Source organism: Solea solea, chromosome 21 (assembly GCF_958295425.1).
Source record: "Solea solea chromosome 21, fSolSol10.1, whole genome shotgun sequence".
NCBI lineage: Eukaryota > Metazoa > Chordata > Actinopteri > Pleuronectiformes > Soleidae > Solea > Solea solea.
Window position 1 is genome coordinate 18,512,289 of NC_081154.1, and position 25,367 is coordinate 18,537,655.

General features: G+C 38.9%; 2 protein-coding genes across 2 annotated transcripts; one reads left to right on the forward strand and one right to left on the reverse strand.

The window, feature by feature from the left end:
- The first annotated feature begins 3,238 nt into the window (after nucleotides 1–3,238).
- prodh2 (proline dehydrogenase 2) lies at nucleotides 3,239–13,257 on the forward strand. Its single transcript, XM_058621200.1, has 11 exons — nucleotides 3,239–3,296; nucleotides 3,403–3,798; nucleotides 6,173–6,363; nucleotides 6,874–7,000; nucleotides 8,213–8,284; nucleotides 8,376–8,456; nucleotides 8,559–8,702; nucleotides 8,859–9,025; nucleotides 9,754–9,864; nucleotides 12,754–12,842; nucleotides 13,040–13,257. Exons 2-11 carry the CDS (start codon nucleotides 3,565–3,567, stop codon nucleotides 13,213–13,215), a joined length of 1,392 nt encoding a protein of 463 aa, XP_058477183.1. The 5' UTR covers nucleotides 3,239–3,296; nucleotides 3,403–3,564; the 3' UTR covers nucleotides 13,216–13,257.
- A 1,965-nt stretch (nucleotides 13,258–15,222) lies between these two features.
- LOC131448551 (ras-related protein Rab-37-like) lies at nucleotides 15,223–24,793 on the reverse strand. Its single transcript, XM_058621120.1, has 9 exons — nucleotides 24,325–24,793; nucleotides 19,751–19,861; nucleotides 18,789–18,830; nucleotides 18,624–18,690; nucleotides 18,488–18,540; nucleotides 18,345–18,410; nucleotides 17,662–17,718; nucleotides 17,456–17,532; nucleotides 15,223–16,935 (listed from the first exon to the last, which is right to left on the reverse strand). The coding sequence occupies exons 1-9, from the start codon at nucleotides 24,460–24,462 to the stop codon at nucleotides 16,830–16,832; spliced, it is 717 nt and encodes a 238-aa protein (XP_058477103.1). The 5' UTR covers nucleotides 24,463–24,793; the 3' UTR covers nucleotides 15,223–16,829.
- Between the last annotated feature and the right edge of the window lie 574 nt (nucleotides 24,794–25,367).

Consider the following 25,367-nt stretch of genomic DNA (forward strand, 5'->3'; position numbering starts at 1 on the left):
GTTTGTGTTGTAGAGGAGGACGATGTTGAGACAGGGAGGCTAATGAAGAGCCCCACACACACACACCTATTTAACAGAGCGAGTAGCCACTGTGGACATTTGTAGCCAAAGACGTCAGAGGGACGAGGACAGAGAGAAGACCAAGGACGAAGAAATCACTTTCATTGAGGAATAGGTTAACCCTTTACCTGAAGTAGATCTGAAGAAGAGGTAAGAGTTGACACAGGAGTTTGACGAAGAAGAGGGCGAACGCTGATGAGGAAAATGCTGAGTGTGGAGATGTTTCCCAGTTTGACTCTCAGAGGTGAGTGTGTGTGTGTGTGTGAGTGTGTGTGTGTGAGTGAGGACAACAGTTCACACAATGAGCAAACACTAGGCACCAGACTCACAGATATGCAGCATCTGCCTCGACCGGTTGTGGTGAAATGAACAATGAGGGACAGAGGAGACGAGGGGGACGGAAAGGACAAGAGGGAGATGAGGTAGAGACAGAAGAGAGAGACCAGGAGGATGGAAATGTGGAATTTCACTCCAGAATTCAAGATTCAAAGTACTTTATTTGTCCCAGAGGAAGAATTTAAGGATTAAAGAAGAGACTAACTGACCTCTGTAGTTGGGGCGTGGAGACTGATGATTTGATGATTGGCCTGAGAATTCATGATATACAAGCTAACAAGTCCAATATTGTGCATCCCTAGCTTTTATAAGAAAACATTAAAAGACAACATTAAAAGTACAACATTTGTGTTTTTACCATACAACCACAAGGAATAGTAGATGTACAATTATAAATGAATCATTTCAACACATATTTTAGCTTCTATGATGACAAATGTTTGCAATTAAAAAATAAATAAATCATGCTGTCGGATGTTTAATTATTCATAAAATTACAGTAAGAAGGTAATTCATCACACATCTGAAAAGAAGGGTTACATGAAGGCTAACATGTTACAATAAGGTACACAAAAAAATTGGATTATTATTAATAATCCCATTTGTCTTTATTAAATATGCTCTCAGAGCAGGAGGCTTCTGGCCATATGTTCCCTCCCACATGTGACGCTGCAGCCAAAGCCCTGCCCCCGAGGCCGTTGGCTCCGCCCCCTGTCCTGAATGAACCCACTGCCAAAGCCCAAAAGGATGAGGTGAAGATGGAGCTGGAGAACACGTCGCTATGGAAACAGTTCAGCTTGGTGGGCACAGAGATGATCGTCACGAAGAAGGGCAGGTGAGATCAACCTCAACCTTTGACCTCTGGCTTCACTTTTAATCCTTCCGTAATGACAATAAACGTGTTTTTGTGACTTTGGTGCAGCAGAGTGAGCGATTTACAAACTAACCCTGACCTTCAGATAAAGCAGTCAACATATTCTATAACATAAGTTATTGTAGATTTTGTTGGATTGGTCTTTAAGCTACAGGGTGTAACTTTTAAATATAATGAAATATAGAACAATGTGATGTGATGCATTTGACATCATGAGCAGAGTCAGAGTTAACCACAGTCTTTGAAACACGAGAGGTGAAGTGAATGTTCAGGAAGGAACCATAGCTCTCTGAAGGGAGATTCTGTCAGAATATGGACCTGAGACTCAGAAAACGCCCATTCACCTGAAGGGCGGAACACCTGAGGAGTAGTGACCCGCCTCTTTTTGCTGGTGTTATCATGTGCAGCCATGTTGTTACCCATGTAGGCAGGTGTTTCCTCTCAGAAACATCATTATTTATGAGAAAAAACACTGTTAAGTGTTTCCCAAAGCCTGCCAAGTCAACAGGGGGCGATATAATCATAACTGTAAAGTCTTGTTGGCCAATCAGAAGAGTAAACAAGTTTAAAGACTAACACTAGCATAAGTTTGGCTACATACACCAAACTCACCTCATGTTAACAAAGGTGATGACATTGCACACTGATGTCCACTGAGACCTACAGCAGGGGCCACACGGTGGAGTGGCTAGCACTGTTGCCTCACAACAGAAAGACAAGGGTTTGTGACCTCATGTGTATGTGGCTCTTCTCCAGGTGCTCCAGTTTCCTGCCACAGTCCAAACACATTTGGAATCAGGTTTATTTGACACTGACTTGAGAGTGAATGGTTTTACGTGTGTGTGTGTGTGTGTTTGACCCCTGTGACCCTCATGTGGAGGATAAAGCCCTCAGTCATCCTCCTCCTTCAACCCTACGGATACATCTGATCCTCAGACGTCCGTCCCCACTCTTGATAATCCGTCTGTCCTCTCTTCTTCACCGCCCTCTCCTCCTCCTCCATCACTCCCTCTCTGCAGCAGACTACCTTCACCTTCCCCACTCCACCGCCTTCCAACTCCTCCTCACCACTCAGCCTCTCCTGTCCTCCCCCCTGCCCCCTAAAAAAATAAAAAAAATGCCTTCTCCACGCTTTTGTTGTTGAATTATTTTGAAGAAGACAGTTTTTAGAGACTTAGTTTTAGTCACTTTATTAGGTACAAAGGACACCTAACAATATCTCCTCCTTTTATGGTCAGTGTTCTGCATATTTAGGTTATTTGACTTCCTGCTGCCTTTGTGTCGTCCTCTCCTTTTCTGACCATCCCCTGTAAACGCTAGCGTGGTTGTGTGTCCCGGTAGATCAGCAGTTCCTGAAATACTCAGACGACGACCGCGCCACGTTCATATTCTTTTCAATCAAATCCAAATCAGTCACAAAGGAAATGTGCAACTTGGAGTTCTTCTTTAGAGACCACCAAACCTTCATCGTCTCCAGTCATTTTAGAAAGACTGCACACTCCTGCTGTGTTTCCTCTGCCTCCATCGCTGCAGACTGGATTCACTGCCTCTTCATAATGAGTGACACTATATTCACACTGAAACACTTCTCACCCTTTAAGTGCTAACATATCCAACCAAAAGCTGAAACAATGAATGGATTATTTATCGATTAGTAAATAATCAACAACTATTTTGATCATCGATTAATAGGTTTGAAGCGTTTTTCATGATTAAAACAAGATTTCCGATGAGTATTTTCTTCATTTCTTTGCTCTGGATTCTAGTAAGGGTTGGGGTTAACCCAAGCTGGAGTTTCTTTACACTGATCTCAGACGTAAACTCTGACTGTTTAACGACCCACTTCAGATTAACAGGAGCTTCTGCCGCCAGTTGGATTCATGTCCAGCTGAGGAAACGCTCGCTGCTAAGGGTCAACTTGATGTTGACTCGATTTTTCAAAGAGTCACTGATTAACCAGTGAGGTGAGAGATGATAACTTTGTTTTTTCAGCTCGGCCACTTGTCAACAGAAGCGTGGTCGGGAGGTGAAGTCTGATTCTACTTTTGTTGGTTTATTCTCAATCCAAAATCTCCTGACACTAAAATGTTACATGTTATTTATTTTGCTCATTTATTCTCCTTTTCCAACAGGTTCTGACATAAGGAGGATCATCACTTGTGTCGGGACTGTCATTCAGACTCTGACGCTCTGGATTATTGATTTTCAGTTGAACCCACATGTTAGGGACTCACGTTGGGGAAGAACCTTAGAAGCACTTTAAATCCTCCACTCTCCATCTGCAACAACTAAATATGATGATGGCGTGCGTTGGTCTGCGGCCCTCGTTCCCTCAGCTTATGCTGCTGAGGATGACCGGCACTGCGGCCTCCAGGTCGGCCGCTGCCAGGCAGCCTGACCTTCTCCCAGCGACTCTGGACTTCACAGATCCGAGCGCCTTCAAGGTGAAGAGCTGGACTGAGCTGCTCCGAGCTCTGGCCGTCTTCCGCTTCTGCTCCTTCCCTGTCCTGGTGAACAACAGTGACAAGGTGAGTCCTTAGATGTCGCTCACCGGAGGAGAAGAAGACTCTGAGGCCACTTTAAAGTCACTTGATGCTGTTAGAAATGTATTAATGTTATTCAGGTTAGTGAAGTTATTCATTCATATGTCATTAAGGGTGTATAAAGCTACTGTTCATGACAGTTACACATCAAACTTTATTGACATAGCACTTTTCATACAAGGCAATGTAACTCAAAGTGCTTCACAGGATACAAACACACATCTCAGCCAACACATGGTTAACATGTGGAAAAGAGCAAAAGAGAAGAGAAGGGAGGAAGAGAAGGGAAGAAGTGAGGAAGAGAAGGGAGGAAGTGAAGGGAGGAAGAGAAGTGAAGAAGTGAGGAAGAGAAGGGAGGAAGAGAAGTGAAGAAGAAAATGGAGGAAGAGAAGGGAGGAAGTGAGCAAGAGAAGGGAGGAAGTGAGCAAGAGAAGGGAGGAAGTGAAGGGAGGAAGAGAAGTGAAGAAGTGAGGAAGAGAAGTGAGGAAGAGAAGTGAAGAAGTGAGCAAGAGAGGGGAGGAAGATAAATGAAGAAGAAAAGGGAGGAAGAGAAGTGAGGAAGAGAAGGGAGGAAGTGAGCAAGAGAAGGGAGGAAGAGAAGTGAAGAAGTGAGGAAGAGAAGGGAGGAAGAGAAGTGAAGAAGTTAGGAAGAGTAGTGAAGAAGTGAGGAAGAGAAGGGAGGAAGAGAAGTGAAGAAGTGAGGAAGAGAAGGGAGGAAGAGAAGTGAGGAAGAGAAGTGAAGAAGTGAGGAAGAGAAGTGAGGAAGAGAAGTGAAGAAGTGAGGAAGAGAAGGGAGGAAGAGAAGTGAAGAAGTGAGGAAGAGAAGGGAGGAAGAGAAGTAAAGAAGGGAGGAAGAGAAATGAGGAAGAGAAGTGAAGAAGTGAGGAAGAGAAGGGAGGAAGAGAAGTGAAGAAGTTAGGAAGAGTAGTGAAGAAGTGAGGAAGAGAAGGGAGGAAGAGAAGTGAAGAAGTTAGGAAGAGTAGTGAAGAAGTGAGGAAGAGAAGGGAGGAAGAGAAGTGAAGAAGTGAGGAAGAGAAGGGAGGAAGAGAATTAAAGAAGGGAGGAAGAGAAGTTAGGAAGAGAAGGGAGGAAGAGAAGTGAGGAAGAGAAGTGAAGAAGTGAGGAAGAGAAGGGAGGAAGAGAAGTAAAGAAGGGAGGAAGAGAAGGGAGGAAGAGAAGTGAGGAAGAGAAGTAAAGAAGGGAGGAAGAGAAATGAGGAAGAGAAGGGAGAAAGAGAAGTGAAGAAGTGAGGAAGAGTAGTGAAGAAGTGAGGAAGAGAAGGGAGGAAGAGAAGTGAAGAAGTGAGGAAGAGAAGGGAGGAAGAGAAGTGAGGAAGAGAAGGGAGGAAGAGAAGTGAGGAAGAGAAGTGAAGAAGTTAGGAAGAGTAGTGAAGAAGTGAGGAAGAGAAGGGAGGAAGAGAAGTGAAGAAGTGAGGAAGAGAAGGGAGGAAGAGAAGGGAGGAGGAGAAGTAAAGAAGGGAGGAAGAGAAGTAAAGAAGTGAGGAAGAGAAGGGAGGAAGAGAAGTGAAGAAGTTAGGAAGAGTAGTGAAGAAGTGAGGAAGAGAAGGGAGGAAGAGAAGTGAAGAAGTTAGGAAGAGTAGTGAAGAAGTGAGGAAGAGAAGGGAGGAAGAGAAGTGAAGAAGTGAGGAAGAGAAGGGAGGAAGAGAATTAAAGAAGGGAGGAAGAGAAGTTAGGAAGAGAAGGGAGGAAGAGAAGTGAGGAAGAGAAGTGAAGAAGTGAGGAAGAGAAGGGAGGAAGAGAAGTAAAGAAGGGAGGAAGAGAAGGGAGGAAGAGAAGTGAGGAAGAGAAGTAAAGAAGGGAGGAAGAGAAATGAGGAAGAGAAGGGAGAAAGAGAAGTGAAGAAGTGAGGAAGAGTAGTGAAGAAGTGAGGAAGAGAAGGGAGGAAGAGAAGTGAAGAAGTGAGGAAGAGAAGGGAGGAAGAGAAGTGAGGAAGAGAAGGGAGGAAGAGAAGTGAGGAAGAGAAGTGAAGAAGTTAGGAAGAGTAGTGAAGAAGTGAGGAAGAGAAGGGAGGAAGAGAAGTGAAGAAGTGAGGAAGAGAAGGGAGGAAGAGAAGGGAGGAGGAGAAGTAAAGAAGGGAGGAAGAGAAGTAAAGAAGTGAGGAAGAGAAGGAAGTCACAAACAGCTGTGAGGAAAAACACTGAAAACAACCTAAAAGTTAACAGATAAAATGAAACAGACGAGTGAATGAGTTAGTAAAAGTATCCATTTATATCTAACATCAGTAAATAATCATGACTTAAGTCTGTATTCATGCTCCTTGCTACATTTGGTCATTCATTCATTCATTCATTGTTTGTTGTCGTTGTCGTGCATGTCTCTCCACACACACACACACACAGCTGTTGTCTGTAGGGCGTGGCCTCGTGGGCAGCAGGGGCGTGTCCCTGCTCACTCGTCCCACTGTGTACGCTCAGTTTGTGGCTGGAGAGAACGAGGAGGAGATTTCTGAGTCTCTGGAGAAGATGAAGCTGCTGCGACTGAGGCCAATGCTGGCTGTGCCCATCGAGGAGGATCTGGGAGAGAGCACTGGGTTTGTCCTTCTTTCTTTTTCTTTTTCTTTTGTCTTAAAACAAATTAGTTTTAGGGAACAAACATGTGAAAAAAAAACATCTGTGAAGTTAAGACTTAAGAAAACATGTCTAACAGGGATAGTCTTGTATAAAGTACCTGAAAGGGAGTCACCTTTGACAATACTAGCCAAATATGAAGGAAGAAATTGTGAGAAGAAAGTTTGACCTTTAAAAGCGCTTTATTACAATAAATAACATTTGATTTTAAGCTACAGAACCTTCAACGTCTTCAAAAATGCTCCCTGACATGCCATCATTTCACAATAAAGGTTTTTATTACTAAAAAATGTAAAATAAACTCCGTCACAGCAGCAGCTGCAGCTGAATCTGTGAATATTAAAACATCTTTGCACGTTCATTTAATGAGCTCATTATGGGTTTTGACAGGAAACATGTGACTGCTACGTCACGTCTGCCTCTTTATCGCAAAGTAAAGGACATGGTTCTCACTTCCTGTTCATCACCTGCAGGGAGAAGAGGTATGAAGACAACATGGCCGCCATGCTGGAGTGTGTGCGTATGTCACACAGCAGCTCCTGGAGCACGGAGCCCATGATGCAGCTGAAGGTCACGGCTCTGATCAGCGCCGACCTGTGTGTAAGCTCATCATGTTTTCACTTATAATACAGTCTCTCTGTGCACTTACAAGAATACAGATCCACTGTAGATACCACTGTGCCAGAGGAAATGCAGATGGGACCCACAATAAATGCAGAAATAGTGCATTTTAAAATAAATATCACCTGCAAAAATGTGCATTAGGAGCTTAAAAACTCCTAAAAGCTTAACTCATTTTTAAGCTTTTAGGAGCTTAAAAATGATTAAACCCATTTAATTTGACTTACATGTCACTGTTGGTCTAATAAAAACTTATTTTGAATTAAAAAAAAAATATATTTTTTAATTTTTAGGCATTTTTCTCTGAAGCGTCAGAGATGACTCTGAGCCTCAGCCTGTTCAGTGCCATAGCTCCGGCTGTGATTGGCCAATGTGGGTGATTGACAGCTCGTTTTAATCCTCTAAACCAATAGAATCAGGCTGCGGTGTACGAATGTACATACCTCCCTCCGGTCGCACGTCAGAAGGACACAAATGCGTATGACGTAGTTTGACGGACATCCGCCCTTCTCCAATCAAAACAAGCTAACGGCCGTCAGGCATGACCAATCAGACCAAAAACAGGCCTCAAAGCATGCTGGGAAGTCTAGTTCTCTGTTAGAAGTTTTGTTTTGGAAAGAACAAATGTTCCCCAAAATACTCAAGTGTTATTATTGTATTATTATCGTGTTATTATCGTGTTATCAGTGGTTTGTGTAGCCTGAGAACCCTGACACATGTGCGACTTCTGGACCTGAAGCAGCTGTAGTTCAAATACATGCAAACAAAGATAAGAACGTTCACACTGTTAACAGCTGCTGCTGCTGCTGCTGCTGCTGCAGGTTTAACTGCTGCTGCTGCTGGTTTAACTGCTGCTGCTGCTGCTGCTGCTGGTTTACCTGCTGCAGGTTTAACTGCTGCTGCTGCTGCTGGTTTACCTGCTGCAGGTTTAACTGCTGCTGCTGCAGGTTTAACTGCTGCTGCTGCAGCAGGTTTAACTACTGCTGCTGCTGCTGCTGCTGCTGCTGCAGGTTTAACTGCTGCTGCTGCAGCAGGTTTAACTACTGCTGCTGCTGCTGCTGCTGGTTTAACTGCTGCTGCTGGTGGTTTAACTGCTGCTGGTTTAACTGCTGCTTAACTGCTGCTGCTGCTGCAGGTTTAACTGCTGCTGGAAACTCTTACTGATTCAGAGTCTGTGCTTCTTGTATGAAGGTGAAGCTCACAGCCATCAACGCACAGCAACCGTACGACCTGAGTCAGGTGGTGAGAGCTATGGATGGAGAGGTACGTGTACGTCCACGTCCACGTCCACGTCCACGTCCGCTGTTTCCCTTGTCTCTGACCTCACCTGTGACTGTCATGGTTTCTCTTTCAGATGATCAGCTTCCCTGGTTTAAACGACAGTGAACTCGCTCACTTCCTTCGTGGTTTGCAGAGACTCAACAAAATAGCCGAGGTGCTGCACACCTGAGGGCTGATGGGACATTTTACAGGAAAAACTGATAAAAAAAAAACAAAACAAGCCAAGAGTTATAATTTTGTCACCTTCCTTTTTTAGGCTAGTGTAAACAAAGTCCGAGTCCTGGTGGATGCAGAGTATACCTACATGAACCCCGCCCTCTCTCTTGTCACCATGGCGATGATGAAGAAGTATAACAAAGAGAGCGCCTGGATTTGGAACACGTATCAGTGTTACCTGAAGGCAAATTTTTTTATTTTTTTATTCTCTCTATGTGATATGTTGTTATATAAGAAGCTGTTGTATTTTGTGGACAGAAACATGTCCACAGTAGCATGTGGACGGCTGATTTACTGTTGTGTGTGTGTGTGTGTGTGTGTGTGTGTGTGTGTCTTTCAGGAGTCCAGCAGCCTCCTGTTAGACGCTCTGCGTCTGTCTCAGGAGGAAGACTTCTGTCTGGGAGTGAAGCTGGTACGAGGAGCTTACATGGACAAAGAGAGGGCACTCGCAGAGAAACAAGGACGACCTGACCCCGTCCATCAGTGCTGGGAGGACACCAATGACAGGTGGACACAAGTTAACGATGATAAAACAGGACATAATCTGCCTCTTATGCTCATTTTTAATCTGGTTTGAGAACACATTTAAAGATCAGTGAGAATCTGCTAATTTCCCAAGCATGTCAGGGAACTATGGTGGCCTACATATACCAGAAAGCATGTTGTCAAGACACAAAACATTCTTCCTTCAGGGATTTCAGCCTCTCTCATGTGTCCTCACGTCCTCCTTCTCTGTGGACTTCCTCTTGTCCTCCACCAAACCATCTCAACCATGACTCTCCTACTTTATTACCAAACCGTTCAACCTGAGCTTGCAGTACAAGCACGTGTTATGCTTTATTGTCTATTTTCCTCTAAGCACATCCTTTACAAAATATACAAGACATAAAACTAGTGTTTGAGATCATTAACGCCGTTGGAAAATATTTACTGACATAGATTTAGTGAGAAGTATTCAGTATTCAGTTCTTTGTGTGACAGCTGAGTGGTCGCACACACACACACACACACACACACACGCACGCAGACACCTGGCATCTTGATTATGGAAAATAATTTAAGAACAAAAAAAGATCTTCCAGAGGAAGTTGTGTTGCCGTGTGTATAAGGCTTGATTTTCCATCCTACTCTATAGGCTTCACTTTTCAAACCTGAAAATGATCTATGATGAAAACACACCTGGATATTAACCCTCAAGTCGGTGCCAGTTCATGTGTTCACCTGTGTTTTCACAGTTACAACACCTCTCTGGACGTCCTGCTCAAGGTCATATCCCAGCAGCCGCAGCGCCACAGGATCATCGTTGCCTCTCACAACGAGGAGTCAGTGAGACGAGCGGCCACAAGGTCAGACAACAAGAGACAACCACGTTCTGTCGAAATCAAAGCAACGATAGAAGATTTGATCACGTGTTGACATAAAAGCACTCGCGATAGGTCGATTGAAAATACTATTTTAAGTGAGATAGTGTGTGTAGTTTAAAGCAGATTATTGTACAAATCTGGATACACGTCCTCTGGAAGCTACAGATATGAATCAAACAAAGGTAGAGCACTTACTATCTACAGTATGCTGTGTTCCATTTACATTGGGACTGGGGCGTGGAGACTTTCCAGGGGGGGGCGTGAGCTGTTTTCTTTTTTTGTTTAACTTAAGTTTAGCAGGTGGAACTTTTGGTCTTGCTGTAACTCGGACTCATTTTAGTGACGTACCGCAACAAAATCTACACTGGTGACAAGGTTTGGATGATATCGCATGTCTCAGTCTTGAGCTCTCTGTGTTGTCAGGGGACAGCATGAAACCTAATAAATTGAAGAGACACATGGAGACCATTCACGAGTCATGTTGGTAAGCCAAGTTTTTCAAGAGGAAACTTTAAGAAAACAGAAAGCAGGAAAGTGGCGCGGCCACCACAGGCTACAGTCCTCCCTGCAGGCGGCCCCAGTTCAAATCCTGCATCGGGCAGCCCTTCCCTGCTTTCCTGCATGTCATTCCCCCTCTCTGCCTCCCCATTTACTGTCTCTCTCTCCACTGTCCTGTCAATTAAAGGCAAAAGCCCAAAAAATATAAAAAAAACAAAGCACAGCTAGCTTCCTACAAGGTTCATACAGAATTGCACGTTGCAAGAAATCACACGCGATCACAGAGGAGCTCACACTGTCTGCAGCTCGAAATGCATTTATTGTTTAAAAAAAATGGCGTTGTACCCAACTGGGACAATGAGAAATTCATAGAAAAAGTTATCTCGTCTATACCTGATGCAGCCTAATATTTGGTGGAGACCTAAACTGTACAATTGACCCTTCCTTGGACCGTTCCAGCCCGAAGTAAAAAATTCCCTCCAAAATGAACCAAAACATTGTCATCGTTCATGAACCAAATTGGATGTTTAGACCCATGGTGCTTTCATGTCCCTCATAGCAAAGTACTCTCCTTTTTCTCACATGTCCACCATTCGTATAGCAGAATAGATCATTTTTTTTATTACTCCCCTTTGTTAAAAACAAAGGGGAGTTTTGTCATAGGGGACGATTTTCCACCATCCAATTGAATTTTATAAAAAAAATTCTACCAAATTAACACTGCTTATTATGGAAATGTTTAATGACTTGTTGGGTACAGTGGCCTTGTACTTATACACTGGACAGAACACAGTGTGGGTCATATCGTCCCATCTCCTTATTAAAATTCTAGCTAAGGCACTTGCCCTGCGTTTAGAATCTGTTACAGATGAGGTGATCTCACCGGATCAAACAGGTTTTTATGTCTGGTCGTCACTCCTTCTCTAATGTTCGGAACCTCCTTTATGTCATGCATCCGGGGAGGTACCTGAAGTAGTTATCTCCCTGGATGCTGAGAAGGCCTTTGACAGAGTGGAGTGGGAATATTTGTTTGAATGTCTGCGAGCCTTTGGTTTTGGAGCCATTTGTATTGCATGGATCAAACTCCTATACGCATCGCCAAAGGCTTCAGTGGTCACGAACGGGAAGCGATACAGTTTTTTTTTTCGTTATCAAGAGGGAGTCGTCAGGGATGCCCACTAAGTCCGCTTTTGTTTGCATTTGCCATTGAGCCTCTGTCTATCATGTTAAAATCGTCCCCTATGATAAAAGGAATTTCTAGATGGGCGGGAACACAAAGTGGCTCTATACGCCGACGACTTACTGCTGTGTGTGTCTGACCCGGTGCTGTGTGTTCCCCACATAGTTCAGATGTTGCGTAGATTTGGTATCTTTTCTGGATACAAGACTAACCTTATGAAAAGCGAGTGCTTCCCATTCCATCTATCTAAAACTGGCTTCAGATATCTAGGAATCAATATTACTCCGTCTTTCTCTAAATTATACAAAGAAAACTTCACACGCCTCAGTGATAAGCTCAAATTTGACTTCCATTAATCTCTCACTGGCTGGAAAGATCAACTGTATTAAGATGAACGTGATGAACGTGTTGCCCAGATCTTTTTCAAAGTCTCCTTATATTCCTCCCCAAATCGTTTTTTCTGTCCATTGGTAGATATAAATCATTGTTCATTTGGAGGGGGGGGGGCAAAGCCCCTAGACTACAAAAAAAGCTTTTGCAGCGACATCGATCCCAGGGTGGTTTGGGTTTGCCAAATTTGCTTCACTATCACTGGGCAGCTAATATTCACAAAATCATATACTGGTTTCATGCGCCAAAGCTGTCGTGGTGCGAAATTGAAAATGAGTCGTGCATTTTGACATTCCTCCCCGCTTTGGTTGCTTCGAGTCTCCCTCTTTTGACTTCTCTCTATACTTCTAACCCTGTTGGGATCAGTACTCTACTCTTCAGTGTACCAGATTTCTCTTATCTGGGCCCCATCTGTGACAACCATCTTTTTGTCCCGCCTAGATTAGACAATACCTTTGTCCTGTGGCCTTTATACATTTAAAGATCTCTACAGCGAGGGTGTCTTCGCTGCGTTTTTTATTAAAACTTTTAAAAAAATGATGTTAGTTAGTTATAATTGCACATTTCATGTTTTTATTTGCTTTCTATCAGGAAGCAATATCGAGGTTATTTGTATTGCTGAAGCAAAAATGTTGTTTGCACAGCAAATTATTGAAAGAAAAGTGAAACGTTTGTTCTAATATTGATGTTTCTTTCAATAACTGTTATACTTGACAATTGTGTGAGAGTCGGGGGGCGGGGGGCGGGGCTAACAGGAAAAAGAGAACCACTGTTTTCAGGTAACTTTTGTGTGTCATGTTCAGGATGCAAGAGCTCGGGATAGAAAGAGACGGAGGATGCGTGTGTTTCGGTCAGCTGCTGGGCATGTGTGATCACGTCTCCCTCACACTCGGTGAGTTCCCCCTCTGCTGGGATTCCACAGGTGCAGGGATCAGTGAACGCTGTTATTGAATGAATGACTTTGTTGCTTCCTAACTCTTGGATCCTTCTCACATGATTGTGTTCAGTTATTCCTTCACCTTCAGTTTTCTTGAAGTCTTTATTCCTGTTCATGCAGTCACTTGTCCGTGTGTCTTCTCATCTCTGCAGCTAAGGAAGGTTATGCCGTGTACAAGTCGGTGCCGTACGGCTCAGTGGAGGACACTCTGCCCTACTTGGTGCGTCGGGCTCAGGAGAATCGCACCGTGCTGCAGGGAATCCGGAAAGAGCGAGACCTTATGAGACAGGAACTGAAGAGGAGATTGAGACTGAAGAGACACACTTAATGCTCGATCATAATCCTGATGAGGATTATATGGAGAAGATGAGGCTCTAAGTGATGAAAAAAGTAGTTCAATAAAAAAAAAAAGATGAGACCTGCAACAGGTGGAATACTGATTTTAATGTCTTCAACTAAGCTTAGGACAATGAAGTGTAACATTCTACTTCTCACAAGCTGTAGAAAGCAAGACACGTTTATCATATATCATGTATATACTGACTTACCCTGCTGAGGAGCAGCAGTACATACTGTAAATAATTCAAAAAGGGGTCATTATTTCAAAATGCATCTTAAATTTATTTTTAAGACTGAAGTTACTTAAAAAGTAACAAGAGAATGTGATAGTGTTAGATGTTTAAACAGAAATACATCACCAGCAAGAAGAGAGAAAATATTTCTGCATCTTTAAATCCTGAAAAAAAAGGAAAACTGACACTTCGCTCTTTATTAAAGCATCCTTTTAAACACAAACATTTCCAGCTCAGTAATTGCCTTGGTTCTGGTTTCTGTAGCCTCCTCTCTGGCAGCCTGACTTATTCTTTCTGATCTGTGAACATGAAAAACTGTTGGTAACCTCCTTTCTGATCTGTAACACAAACAAACAACAAACAGTGACCAATGTGACTTAAACAAGGTGGAAGTAAACATTAGGGCTGGGTACCAAACTATGGTTCTTTTATGGCACCGACCGTGCCTTGTGTTTCGGTCCTAAGTTTCGAGACCTTCAGAACTAAAATGAGTTTGACACCCCTGATATAGACAGTAACTGATCAAGCTTAACCTGTTAAAATCGGCTGTTGAACAGCTCAATGTTATGTTTATCTCGTCCTCACAGTGACCTCTGACCCTGATGTGAGAAGGACAAAAAGAAAATGAGTAAAGAAAAAAAAGACGAGTGCCACAGTCACAACTTTATTGTTAAAGGTTTGCTCCCCTTTTCTACAGTGTAGGTGAGTAAGCTGTTGCTATTGTTGACCAGTTAAGTCTAGGTTATCTCAGCCTAGATTATGGTTTTTGAGTAATAACAATACAACCATGGGTCAAATGCAGAGAAATAATAAAGTATAAGATTTAGATTTGTCAGCCGAGGTAACGCCGTCAAGTTATTGCAATAACAGTGACAGGCGACCACGGATTTTCAAAATAAGACTACAAGCAAAGATGGAGAGAAAAACAAACAAATTTTGAACGAATTTTGAGTAAAATCAAGAAACTATTTGAATAAATTCAACAGGTATTTTAAAAATAAATAACAAAAAAAAATATATAAATAACAAAAAACACAGATGTTTTCCCTTTTCAAGCTTCTTAAATATTAATATTAAATGAAACATTTAGCTATTGTGGTAAAATGAATATCTAAGAGAATTGCAGTATTTTTTTTTATTATTTATTTATTTTTTATGTGAGAGTCAGTGAGAAAGAAAAACATGCAATAAGTTTATAACGGTTAAAAACAGGAGAACAAGAAATAAAGAAATAAAGCTAAACTTAATTTATCAGTATATACTGTACATGTAACAGACCTATTTAGTTGTAGAATTATTTCCCTGTTATTATTACACTTGTACTTATTAAAACTTAAATAGAATTGTTTTACCTTTTCAACGGCAAAGAAATATGAACTAAAATCTTAATATCTTAACTTCAATGTTTCATTCACCAAACTGTTACAGTGCAACCGCTCATAGTGACTCCACGTATAAAATCCCCTTCACTCACTGAGGTAAACATTAAAAACAAAAGTGTAAGATTAAAAAAAACAAAACAAAAAAAAACCTATTTAAAAACTTGAGCTTTTATTTTGAAGATTGAAACAGGAAGTGGGGTTTCTACTCATTTTCTATGGATTTTTTGTAAAAAAAAAAAAAAAAGTATATTAAAAATTAATGAATGTGCAACAGGTAATAAAATAAAATGCGATCATTTAAAAATAATTACTTTTATTTATTTTTATGCAGCAAACGACACAAAGATCTCGACAACAAACTGTTTACAAAGTCTCAGGATGGGGAATCATTTCATATTATAATCTGTATCAGACCTGAGCCCATGACAAAACAATAACAGTTATTATAAATATTGTAAAATATTGGCAGAAGAGAGGAGCGTTGCATACTGTACTCATAAAAAACCCTTCTGTGTGACATCATCGATCATTAGTGCTTTATATTTATGTTAATTCCCAATACGTCAAATTAATGTGGTTAAGGCAAAAGCTAAAGAATCTCAATTATAATTTGACTAAAGATAAGGAGAATAAATAAATACATAAATAATCTAAGACCAAACTTTTGACCCTGAGTTCAAATTTAGATTTTAGTGCTAAAATGAGTTTGTTCTGTGTTCATTTCATGATGCAAATATGAATAATATTTAACACTGTGTGTTTATGTCGAGGCAGAGAACGCACACACACACACACACTTGATACATGCGATCGCTAACATGCTACTGAAAAAAAGTCATCAGGCCGATAAAAATACACATTTATACGCAGTCAATAATGCCAAAAAACTGTCATCAATAATCGACTCAGCCGTAAATACACGTGTTTCAGAGATTAAAGGTCCAGTTTGTGAGATTTGTTTTGTTAAAATGGCTTAAAAAATCGTTTGTTCTTCATAATTTACATCAGAATTGACGTGATCTCTGACTTGAATAAAAATATGGACGCAAACGTATCTCAGGTTAGCCGTCGTTAGCCGTCGTTAGCTCCATGTACGACTGATTTGCTGAGAAACAAACACAACGGAAGTGATTTTTTACTATTTGCATGAGTGGCAGCCATTTTGGAATCCTACGTAAAAGAAGAATGTGAAGTTGCTCTAATTCACAGTTAGAGTTTAAAAATTTAATTTAAGAGGGAAGTTCCTTCAACTGGAACAGCCCTTCAAGTCGGGAATTCCGACTTCCGACTACAACTGGAATGCTTGTAGGAGAGGAAGAAGAAGAGGAAAAGGATGAGAAAGAAGAGGAAGTAGAAGAGAAGAAGAAAAAGGAAGAGGAAGAAAAGGAAGTAAGGGAAGGAGAAGAAGAGGAAGTAAGAGAGGAAGAAGTAAACGAGGAAGTAAGGGAAGAAAAGGATAAAGAAGAATAGGAAAGGGAAGTAGAAGAAATTCAAACTCTGATTAAGAACTTTGAACCGTCGAGGGCAGCATTACACCTTTTAGTGAACTGAAGAAGAAGAATGGCTCCGCCCACATAAACCTGATGAATAAACCAATGAAGAAGAAGAAGAAGAAGAAGAAGGAAAAATCAGCTTTGACATCCTTTGTGGCACACGAAGGCCTCTGTAGTTCACTGAGGTTTTAGAAAAGTGAAGAGTGAACTCTGTTGTTTCACCAGCAGGTGTCACTAACCCTCACACACTGGACCTTTAATAAGAAGAAAACTGGACGAACAATCACACGTTCACGAGTTTCTGCAGCTGCGTCGCATCGTTTTTGTCAACATCAGAACAACTTTTTATAAAATAAGACCAACTTTTTCATTTTAATCCTCAACACAGTGTTTGGTTCATTCTGTCGCACGATGTTTGCAGCAAAGTCGGGGAGAAACTCCGGAGAGCAGCGCCCCCTGTTGGCTTTCATCAGCAGTGTATGTTAGGGCTCGTTTTTAAAAGTAGCTGCAGCAGCTCGACTTCTCCTTCCGTGCTTCGATGTACTCGTGGATCTGGAACTTGGGTTCACTGGGATGTCGCACAGATCTGTGTTTTAGTTCTCTGAGGAAACAGAAGCAGATGTTCGATACTTTTAAAAATCTAATATATAACATAATAAAAACCTGTGAAAACATAAAAAACCCACTGAAATAAGGAATAAATTGTAATTTTTAAGGGGTATAAGCATCTTAAATGTGCATAAAAAGCATGTATTTACACATTTACTTGTGTAAAAATCTACTCTGTTGTAGGGAAAATTCAAATACACACGTAAATTAGGGTTATGTCTAAATGGTTTGAGTCATTTCCTGTTTTTACCATATTATTCTGGGTTCTTCAGTTCCTTTTTTCCGGTCCCTAACTCTTGCAAAAATATGTTTATTATTATATGTTTATTATTACACAATATTCAATCTTTGAAACAACAGTTGTATGTATAATTCAAAGGATTTGTGTTAAATTGCTTGATCTTTCAATTATTTTTTTTGGAGGCAGAAAAAGAGAAGAATTAGCGAGAAATAAATTATTTTTGAAAATATATTTTTGCAGTGCATTGTGTGTGTGTGTGTGTGTGTCATACTTAGACACAGCAGTGAAGGCCAGCTCTACATTAACTCCAGTCATCGCACTCGTCTCCATGAAAGGAACAGAATATTCCTGAAAACATGAAAACAAACAAACATTTACTAATAGAGAGTTAACCAAAGTTAAAAGTTACACTGAAATCAGGTGATTGAATGAGTGAATGAATGAATGAATGTCATCAGCAGTGAATGAGTGACTCACTCTGGCCAGCCTCTCTCCTTCATCTCTCCTGATCGCTCTCTCACTGCTCATGTCGGCCTGACGAGAGATAAAAGTGGTAGATATTGAACAGGGACTGTAGTCGTTCCATGTATTTTATTTATAAATACCGTAACACCATAAGAGTCTCTTTAACTTAAGGAAAAATTTTAACTGATCTTTAAATGTAAGATTCTACGGAAGAGGATAAGGGTCAGATTTTTTTTTTTTTAAACAAAATAATAATAATAAAAAACTCACTATAGAGAAAACTCCTCCTTTTTTACTTTAATTTCAGAATATTGACATTTTTGAGTTCTGATTTTTTCCCTTAGAATTTCAAAAAAACCTTTCTCTTTCTCTTAGTATTAAAAAAAATCCGACTTTTTTCTTTACAATTTTGAAAATAAATCTGAAATTTACTGACTTTTATGAATTATATGAATTTTTCTGGAATTGAATAAAAATGTATACAGAGAAAAAAAATTATTCTGACTCAAAAAAAGAATTCCTCAGAATTCATTATTTTTTCCCCTGAAAAACAAAACAAAACAAAACACACACGGCCTCCCTCTTCTCTCCTGTTATAATAAGCAAAGAAAAAAAACACAGTTCTTTGGTATTTAGTAAACTTTCAACAGACATAATTTCCTATTTCTTCAGTTCTCCCCCTCTCTCTCTCTCACCTTGTTGCCCAGCAACATGATGACCACATCGCTCTGTGCATACTCATGGATCTCTGTTAACCAGGCCTGAAAACACAGAAACATACACTCATGTTAAATAAGAACAGAAACAAAGAGAAAGAAGTCACTGATGTCAGACTCACTCTGATGTTGTCAAAGCTTGATTTGCTGGTGATGTCATAGAGGAGGAGCAAAGCTGTACACACAGAAACAGAACTTTGACCTTAAAGCTGTAAATATCTACAGTTTGAGTGTAACATGATGGTTTCCTGTGGTTACCGTGAGCGTCTCTGTAATACGCATGTGTCACACTTCTGAAGCGCTCCTGTCCGGCCGTATCCCAGATCTGAAACAGGAAGGAAATGTGTCCCGGTGTCACATGACTAACTTTAACTTTCTGTCACAACAGCACAAATGTTTTTGTCCATGAGAAGAGAAGCTGACCTGGAGTTTGACCTTCACGTTGTCCACGTTCACAACTTTATTCTGAAAAGCAGAAAGAAAAAGAAAAGAGAAGCTTTTCAGTCTAGAGAAAACATTGAGATCTATGTATATCTATATATCTATATCTATATCTATATCTATATCTATATATATAGATATAGATATATATATATATGTACACATATATATGTATAAAAACATAGGGAATATAATAGATTTTGATTCAAATGCTTTACTTCATAACCACCACACGGTGGTGTTTATTAAAAGAATAAAGGGCAACATAATAGATACTGGATTACACATCTGATACAATCCCAAAAATCATATATTTATATTTAGATATGTATATATATATATATATATATATATAGATATATGTATATGTGTACATATATCTATATATATATGTATATATATACATAGGGAATATAATATATTTTGATTTAACTGCACTACTTCATAACCGCCACACGGTGGCGGTTATTAAAAGAATAAAGGACAACATATATAGATACTGGATTAGTCAGATCAAAATGTAAAATCTGATACAATCCCAAAAATCATATACAGTATTTATATTTATATATGTATATACATATATATATACGTATACATATATATATACATATGTATAGCTAAAAAATATTATAGCTTTTAGCGTTCATTTTGGGCTTTTGGGAGAACGTGTATATATTTATATGTACTGTATGTATATAAAAAACATATGTACATGTATATATGTTTATATACTTATACATATATATACATACTGTGTATATCTATATACAGTATATATGTATATGTATATGTATATATATATAAAAAAAAATATATATATATATATATAGAGAGAGAGAGGGTCCAGCAGGGGGCGTGCATGTAGTCAGTCAGTAGTCATACTCCCGCTCCCCCCTGAAAACACCCTGAACTGTCCCTTTAATGCAGACACGTAAACTCACTGTGAATCCGATGCCGACTGTAGCAGAGAACGAGCCGGGGATGAACTTTCCCTGATCAAACTGCACCAGCAGAGAAGTTTTTCCCACGCCGCTGTCCCCGACCAGGATCGTCTGCACACACACACACACACACACACACACACACACATCATTTATTTGTCATAGTAAGAATCCACTGATCAGTTTCTCCTTCTAGAAAGTTACATAGTGGACCTTTAAGAAGGCAGCGAGTGACGTGTGTGTGTGCGTCTCACCTCAGTGTGTGTGTGTGTGTTTGTGGAAGGTTTTTTTTTACTTTTCCAAGTGGGCAACAAATGACAGACAGCCCTGTGTCTGCTGCTGACTCACTGTCAATGTCGCCTTTCATTGATTTGATTGTTGTGAAGGTTATCGCTCGCTTAGTCAGTGAGTCACACTGTGACTGTGCTGCACTGCCAACCACTTTCTATAATATATATATATATATATATATATATGTGTGTGTGTGTTTGTGTGTGTGCCTCTTGGAAACAGGAGGGCTCTTCATGACGCAGACGCTGACACATAAGTGAATATTATAAAAGTGAGTGTGACAGTTGAGCCAGTTTCAAGGTTGACTCAGATTTCAGTTATAATAGAACTTGACTTGAACTAAAGTCACTAAACAAACACTCGTTCTTTCTTTCTAATAATATATAAATGCTGTGTTTTTCTTGCACCAAGTATGTGATTGTATTGTAGTCACTACCACGTATGACCACACTTGTTTCGCATAACTATAAATAAATTCTGTGTTTTAAGTGAACATTTTTAAGTGAAAAACAAGAATCTTTAACGTCCAGTGTGTGAAATTGTGTTAATTTGGCAGAAATAAGAAAGAACAGTTAAAAAGTACTACACATGCGTAGCCTAAATGCTACTTATTACCTAAATAATTCTCCTAGGTTGATTAAGTATTTTGCTATTACACCCTGGAGCAATAATTAATCAAAATAGTACAAATCAGAAATAATATGTGCACTAGCTGATGTTTATCAATTGATTTTTAGCAATTTAGAGAAGGACAGAGCTGTTACTGTACTCTCCAGTTGTGTTTAAAACATATGCTTCTATGTTTTAAACATAAGCTAACTACAAAACCAAACAAAAAAACACAAGAAGCAAAGTGTTATATCTTTCTATTCTAACTAACTATCTTACTAACCTAGCATCATTTCTAAGGCCTCTTTTAGGTCACGTTAAAAACAGCTAATAGTTTAACCACCATTCACAGTCTTTTTTAAAATTGTTGCCGCTACAGCTAAACCAAATTTATAGGACAGAGCTGCTAATGTTAGTTTACCCTCCAGTTGCGCACAACAGCTGTTTTTAACATAACCAAACTATATTTAAACAAATTAACTAAGGCTTTAGTAATGATGCTAGGTTGGTAAAATAGTTAGCTTGGTTGGAGATGCTAACATTTACAACTGTCTTCACACTAAAAGACGAAATTAATTAAATGTTGTTATTTCTTTGGCTTTTTTTTGACCTAATCACATGCTACAGTGCTGCTACAGCTAAACCAAATTTATTAGAGTAGGACAGAGCTAGCTAATGTTAGCTTACTCTCCAGTTGTGTTCAGAACAGTAGGAAATTGTACACAGTGTAGCATATATATGCTATTAGCTTTTTTTTTTTAACATAACCTAACTAAAATTGAGGCCTCAGAAATGATGCTAGGTTAGTGAGATAGTTAGCTAGGTTTGAGATGCTAACATTTACAACTGTCTTCACTTCATTCCAAACGATACAATAACTTAAAGTGTTAATTTTTGGTTTTGTAAAGACTTAATAATTTGCTACAGTGGTATGCTCACATTAGCAAGTGCACAATCCACCCACTGGAGCAATAATCCCACCAATAATCCAACATATTACAAAGCAGCAGCAGCAGCAGCCACATTAGTGTTTATAATTCTGTGACTTAATGGAATCAGTTTCCTGTTTACTGGACATTGTGTGTGTGTGTGTGTGTGTGTGTGTAGAATTACACGTGTGTACACGTGATACAGATCAGCGTCTGTGTGTGGTGGGCGAGCCCCCCTCGGGGATGGGGGGGTTTTAGGATGACGCCGTTTCCATGGTAACTGAGGTTACAGTCATCCTGTGTCATAAAAAACCTCCCACTGAAGCCTGAAGGCAATTAAGAGAGAAACACAGAAGATGTTTGTGTTTGTGTGTAAAAGAACAAATAACAGCAAGATTTTAATCCACATCAGGATTTAATCCCCTCTTTAATCCACTGTATGTAACTGTTTAATCCTGGAGAATATAAAGTCACACATGGTTTGGTTTATTTCAGTTTTTTTATTCTAAAGTAATGATGACGCTGTTCATGAATCATGAATCATTTATTTACTCAAACATATGATTATATATGGAAATAAATGACGCTGGTAACTGTTTACGTAACAGTATAAGAAGAATAGGAACAAGTTTATGACATCTACTCTCAGAAATATCTGAGAGTATGCCATTTTTGGAATTTTATTGAAACATTACTCATTATTTACGCCATTTTTGTGCATTTTAATGTAAATTTTAATACATTTTTGCGACAGCATGCATCATAATTTTTTTTTGATTTTTAATCTTAATGAGTTTTAATCCTGGTTAAACCAAGTTTCAATGAACTTAAAGTAAAACTATTATAATAAAAGGGGGGTTTTAAATCATTTTGAAACAAAAAAACCCAAAAGATAATTTATGTTAACTTTTTTTGAGTGCAAATTTTTACATATTTGGAACAAACAAAAAATGTAAATATTGTATAGACTTGTTTAGTACATGTTACATAAATATATTATGTCATTTCCAAAGTAATATTATGTTTAATTTATTACAATTTGGTTTTATAATTATAGTTTAAATTCCTAATTTAAATACCTAATTATTATGTTTATTTTAGGGAGTTTTTTTTTTAACCTGAAAAAGACTTAATTTCTGTGTAATAAACAAGAATCATTGACTAAGTTGTTCATGTTAATTTCACGTTACATTAAATGGTCATTTGTGTGTCTGTATGTGTGTGTGTTTGTGTTTGTGTTTGTGTGCGTGTGTGTGTTATTGATCTGCCGTTGTTTCAGAAGCATTAACAGATCAATAAAACCCAGGAAACCAAGGAGTTTTAAACGATGTAAAAATGCCGCAGACGTGGTTTTAGTTCAGTGTTTTTTTGTTTGTTTTTTTAACCAAAGCAACAATCTGTATAACATTAAAAACATCTTCAGAGCTGAGGTTCATCATCGTTATTAATATTCATGGATTCATCTCTTTACCGTTTCTCAGAAACTTTATTGATCTGCGAAGCTTTGACGTCGTTAATGGGAAACGAGAGGTTTTGAGGTCAAGAAAAAACAACGAGCAAAAACGTTTGAGAAGTGAAATAACTATCTACTCCGCCCACTGCCAGTGAAGGGGACGTGGCCTGTTGGTGAAATCTGAGAAAAGCCAATAGCAAAATTTGAATGCAGTAGCAGGTGTTTGGCCAGAGAGGGCAGTTGATTCACTGATTTTTTTTTTTTATCACAACGTGATCATTTTAATACGATAAAAACAGTAGTTTAGATGTTTGGTTACATTTTAGATTAATCAAGGCTTTTTATTTGAAAAGCACTCTTCCTACAGGAAGTCATCTTAGGTGCTGAACATGGACGTTATTTACATTAACTGTGACAAAATGTGAAAGAAATTAATGTAAAATTTAAGAAAAATTCATAACTCTTTGTTATAGAGCAATAATTAGTAGTTTTTTTATTTTTTGTTGTAAAATTTAAAACAGTGAAATGATAATTGTATAATTTTGTATAAATGTTTTTCTTTTTTTGGTAAGTATCCTAATGGTGAAATTTGACCTGTGACTTTGTCGATAAATAAATAAAAAATGTTAATTGAAAAATTTAATTTTGTATCTCTAGAAAAAGTAACCACATTTCTGGCTAAAATAAGAATGTTTTTTAAAAAAAAACAACAACACAGAGGTCAAATTTGATCTGTCACTTTAATAATGTACAAAGATTTTTTTCATTCAAATCTTTGCTAAATTTAAGAAAAATTACAGACTAAAGCAAGAAATTTTCTAATTTCAAAATGGTCAAATTTGACCTGGAACTTTTTCTATATACAATAATAACATATAAAATATACATTTTTTTTCATTTGTATTTGCATTTTGATTTCGATGACACGATGATCACACGTGTGTGAAAGAGTGAATAAATTCTACAACTTCTAACACAAACTCTTTTCTATTAAATGTTCATTAAATAGTTAAAAATCTTCAATATAAAATAAAAGAAGAAGAAGAAGCGTTTCCATGGAGACATGTTTGGATGCCATCACTGTACTTTATTTATTTATTATTATTTTAACAATAGAGGTGTTTTTATTTCTTTGTATAGAATAAAATTATGTTAAAAAATGTTGGTTACTTTGTTTTAATTTGTAAGTTTTCAGCACCACGGACAGCGCCTCCGTGGAAAACTGGGGTTTACACGTTTTTAAACCAAACGCGTTTATTTATTTATTTAATATTAATAATATTTTTCTTTACCTTGTGAACTAAATCCTCGTCGTAAGTCTGCGGAGCTGAGGGCGGAGTTCTGTCCTGGTCCTCGCGCTCGGGCTGAATCTCGGGATAATCCGTGGTGTAGTGTTTGGAAATCGGCTCCATGGACTCCATGCGCTCCATCCTCGCGTTCCTCTCTCACTCACTCACTCCTTACTCCTCCTCCTCCTCCTTCTTCTTCTGCTGCTGCTGCCCGAGCGCTTTTACAACAGAGACACAGTGATGATGATGATGATGATGATGGTTATGAAGAGGAGGAGGAGAGGCTCTCTTCTGCTTCTTCTTCTTCTTCTTCACTGAACATTAAAAACCACGTCGTGATTGAACCGCGTCACTGTTTCTGAGGAGGAAAGTGATGAAGATGATGAAGATGAGGAGGAAGAGGAGGAGACTCTGTCATTCATGTGAACATGTGAACTCCCTCAGGGTCTCCTCCTGTGTGTGTGTATGTGTGTGTGTGTGTGCGCGCGTGAGAATGGGAGGATTAATGAGGACAGAAGGCTGCTGCTGATAATGATGATGATGCATTCACGTACGAATATAAACACTGTATTTTCTCTCATTTACACTAATCGTCATGTTCTCAATAGAAATATCACACCTTAAAAAAACAAATATTATTGTTAATGATAATAAATTAAAAATAAAATTAGTATCAGGGCCACATGTGAATCAAAAAAAAAGGTCACATTTTTCCATAAAAAATATTGAAGAAGGTAATTTGGAGAAAAAAGTCTGTCTTTAATCTCAAAATTCATGTGTTCACCCTTTAATCCTCCTCCAAAGTCTTCTTTGATTTTGTTTTAAATAAACAAAACAAAACAAAACAAATTAGAATTGTGCGTTAAATTTGAAGATTCTGAGTAAAAGTTACGTACATTTTGTAAAAAATTCTGACTGATTACAAAAATTAGCTTTGATTAAAAAAATTCATAAAACATGCATGTGGGAAAAAAAATCAGGGAACATTTTGTAAAAAAAAAAGGTTTATTTATTTATATTTTAACAATATACATTTTTAGCTGTCA